We start from the raw sequence: 3,599 nt of genomic DNA, 5'->3' as shown, positions 1-3,599 counted from the left end.
ACACAAAGGATGGTGAGACACAAAGGATGGGGAGACACAAAGGATGGTGAGACACAAAGGATGGTGAGACACAAAGGATGGTGAGACACAAAGGATGGTGAGACACACAAAGGGGGGTGAGACACAAAGGATGGTGAGACACAAAGGATGGGGAGACACAAAGGATGGTGAGACACAAAGGATGGGGAGACACAAAGGATGGGGAGACACAGAGGATGGTGAGACACAAAGGATGGGAAGACACAAAGGATGCCGTGAACTCACCTGCACGATGTTCTCTATGGCAAACATTGCATCTTCCGCCCCGGTTGAGGCAAGGGGGACAATTGAGCTGTCAGCGTGTGTCGGCTGTTGTTGCTGTTGTTGGAGGAGGAGACTGAACAGGTCATCTTTGTCACCTGGGTGAAGACACACAAGCGAAAGACGTGACGGTCATTTAGGAACGAGAACCTCTTTGACACCACGACGGTCATTTGGGAAGGAGAATCACATTGACACAATAGCCGGCTTTTACTTTTAGTAACGAGCATCATGTCTTCAATATAACGGTCTTTTAGTAACGAGAATCACATTGACTCAATGAAATAACGGTCATTTAGTAACGAGAATCACATTGACTCAAGGAAATAACGGTCATTTCGGAAAGAGAAACCGTATTGACACAATAACGGTCATTTATTAGGAAAGAGAATCACATTGACACAATAACGGTCATTTAGGAAAGAGAATCTGCATTGACACAATAACGGTCATTTAGTTATGACAACCTCTTTGACACAATAACGGTCATTTAGGAAAGAGAAACAGCATTGATACAATAACGGTCATACAGGAAAGAGAATCACATTGACACAATAACGGTCATTTAGGTAAGAGAACCACATCTGTGTGGAGGCTATAAAAAGGCTGCCAAGCGCCGCGCTAAGTATTTTATCCCAAAATGTCAACACAGCGCAAGTCGTCAACAAAACTGAGCGTCCATTATTCATCCACGCGTCCTTGGGGGAATTTCGGGCTATTAGACTCATTTTCTCGTGGTCCCTGGCAAGGTTAACCGACCAATCGTCATGTCTCCCGGCCGTCGTTTGGTGAATTACCATGGAAACATTATGCAGCTGCCGGGGCCGGTTTGCCAGGTAGGGTTGCGCTGTCTGTGTGTCGCTGGTCGTTATGGAGGTTCAATAATCATGCCAGATTTTCTTGCGTGGATGGGCGATGTGTGTCTACGTCAGTCCCTTGAGATTTCACGCCCGCCAATCTTTTAACCTATAATAAATACATCGCCCTTTACTATCTTTAGCTTTTCTTTCTTTCTTTATCAAACAAACTATCGTCCTTATCTGTCCGCCTTCGTTCCTTTATCAAACATCTTTTGTCCTTATCTTTCTTTCTCTTTTTTTTCTTTATCAAACATATATCGTCCATTTTATCTTTCCATCTTCTTTCCTTTCTTTCTTTATCAAACATTTATCGTCAATATATTTCCTCCTTTCCCTCTTTCTTCATCAAACATCTATCGTCCATATCTTTCACCCCTTTCTTCCTTTCTTCATCTAACATCTATCGTCCTTATCTTTCTTTCTGTTTTCTTTCTTTTTTTAAAATCAAACATCTATCGTCCAAAATATTGTATTTCCTTCCTCTTTCCCTTCTTTCTTTATCAAACATCTATCGTCCTTATCTCTCCTCCATTCTTCTTTCCTTTAGAATACTCGTACGTTACTCTATAGCAACACATATAATCTTCATTCAACACGTATAACTTAACATATTTCTCTTACAAGCGCCGTAAAACTCCGCCTAAAACTAAATCAAACAACCGAGCACTCAGAGCCAGAGCTTGCAGAGTTACCGGCCGTTACAAACAACAGACGACAAGCCATGGTCGGATTGGAGAATGATTTCCTCTAAGGATTTAATTTGTTTGAATGCTGATTCGTTTGTGCGTGGGCTTTTACTTCTCAGGGTTGCCAGCGTTTGTCTGCAGATCAGGGCCCAGAAGTCGCTGTATTGATTTACTGGGTCGAAATCTTGCCTTCATTAGCACCGCCACTACCACAACCACCACTGCCACAAGCACTGCCGCAACCACTTCCACACCCACAAACACTACCACTACCACAACCACCACCACCACCTCCTGTTCCACGCTACTTTCACCACTTCTGCTACGGCTACATCCTCATCATCATCATCATCATCATCATCATCATCATCATCATCATCATCATCATCACCATCATCATCATCATCACCATCATCATCATCAAGGTCGTCGTCGTCCTCATGGTCTTAGTTGTGGTTGTTGTTGTTGTGTTGTTGTGTTGTTGTTGTTGTTGTGTTGTTGTTGTTATTGTTGTTGTTGTTGCTGTTGTTGCTGTTGTTGTTGTGAGTATGAAAAAAAAGCAGCAAGAACAAAAAGTAAATGGAGACTAGGAATATTTCTGAACGGAAGTATTTGGATTAAAGGTTCTCTCATTAGCTTAAGTTCTTTAAGTAAAGATGTTCTTTGTCTAACCCTACCTCTTGGGTGGTTGGCGGGTGCTCTGCTGTGGCTTGCTTCTTCTTTCCTGTCAAACATCTATCGTCCTTATCTCCCCTTCTTCTTTTTAAAAATGTTTTTTACTCTCTTGTAACACCTTTAACCTTATGGCGCTCATATGGCCTTATGCAGTAGCGAACGCCGAAAAACCTCCACTAAAACTAAACTACCTCTTTCGATTTCTATTTTTCTAATGAGACCGAGATGTTCAAAGCCTTTACGTTGATTCATGTTCCCAAAAAATTATCATCATCTGAAGCAATGATCCTACTGTGACCAGGACTTGACGTGTTGGCCAACGGAAGCTTGTTTGTTTGTTTGTTTGTTTGCTTACTTCTTTGTTTGTTTGTTTGTTTGTTGCTTTATTCCGTACATAGTAACTGTCGTTACAACAACATCAATAACAAATAATAACAATAATAATAATAATAATAGACAGCATTTGTATTGCGCAAATCCCCGCTCAACAGCAAGCTCTCACAATCTATACTATTACCCCAGCAGAGCATTCTATTAATTCTAAAACAACATCAACTTCATGGGAAGCATACAGTGCAAGCAGCCATTTGTAGGGGCTAAAACATTAACATATTGACAAGATCTTTCGCTGTCTATGGCCGGGTACCCATTCCCACCTGGGCGAAGTGAGGAAAATTGGTGTAAAATACCTTTCCCAAGGACACAACGTCGGGCCCGCGGCTCGAACCCCCAAACCCGCAAACCTCACGATTACGAGACCGGTAGCTTAACCACTAGGCCACCGACACCACTTTATTGAACCTAACTCTGAAGGGTGGTAATTTGACCCACAAGCAAGGATGAGAAGACCCTAAAATGTTACAAGTTAGAGATGGCCTTTTAGTTTCGCAAGCGATACTGAGAAAAAGGATGTTCCTTTTTTTATAATGGTGAATTTCCACCGAACTAGCTACTTTCATGTGAGGTCACGTTTTTCATCTGAGTTTATTGCTAGTGTTTTGAGGTGAGATTCTGGGACTCTTTGGAAGAGATGACGTGGCTGTTACGTTCGTGTGTGTGTGTGTGTGTGTGTGTGTGT

The 3,599-nt window shown here is 42.2% G+C and overlaps 1 protein-coding gene across 1 annotated transcript in view; it reads right to left on the bottom strand.

The window, feature by feature from the left end:
• The window catches only part of LOC101845620, a 45,291-nt gene that overhangs the window by 5,213 nt on the left and 36,479 nt on the right, over positions 1-3,599 (bottom strand). Inside the window, exon 3 of the mRNA XM_005097526.3 lies at positions 265-398. Coding sequence (XP_005097583.1) covers positions 265-398 — 134 coding nt within the window. The remainder of the gene's footprint in view (positions 1-264; positions 399-3,599) is intronic.

Source organism: Aplysia californica, unplaced genomic scaffold, assembly GCF_000002075.1.
Source record: "Aplysia californica isolate F4 #8 unplaced genomic scaffold, AplCal3.0 scaffold00156, whole genome shotgun sequence".
Taxonomy (NCBI): Eukaryota; Metazoa; Mollusca; class Gastropoda; order Aplysiida; family Aplysiidae; genus Aplysia; species Aplysia californica.
This window is presented reverse-complemented; position numbering and strand designations above follow the sequence as displayed.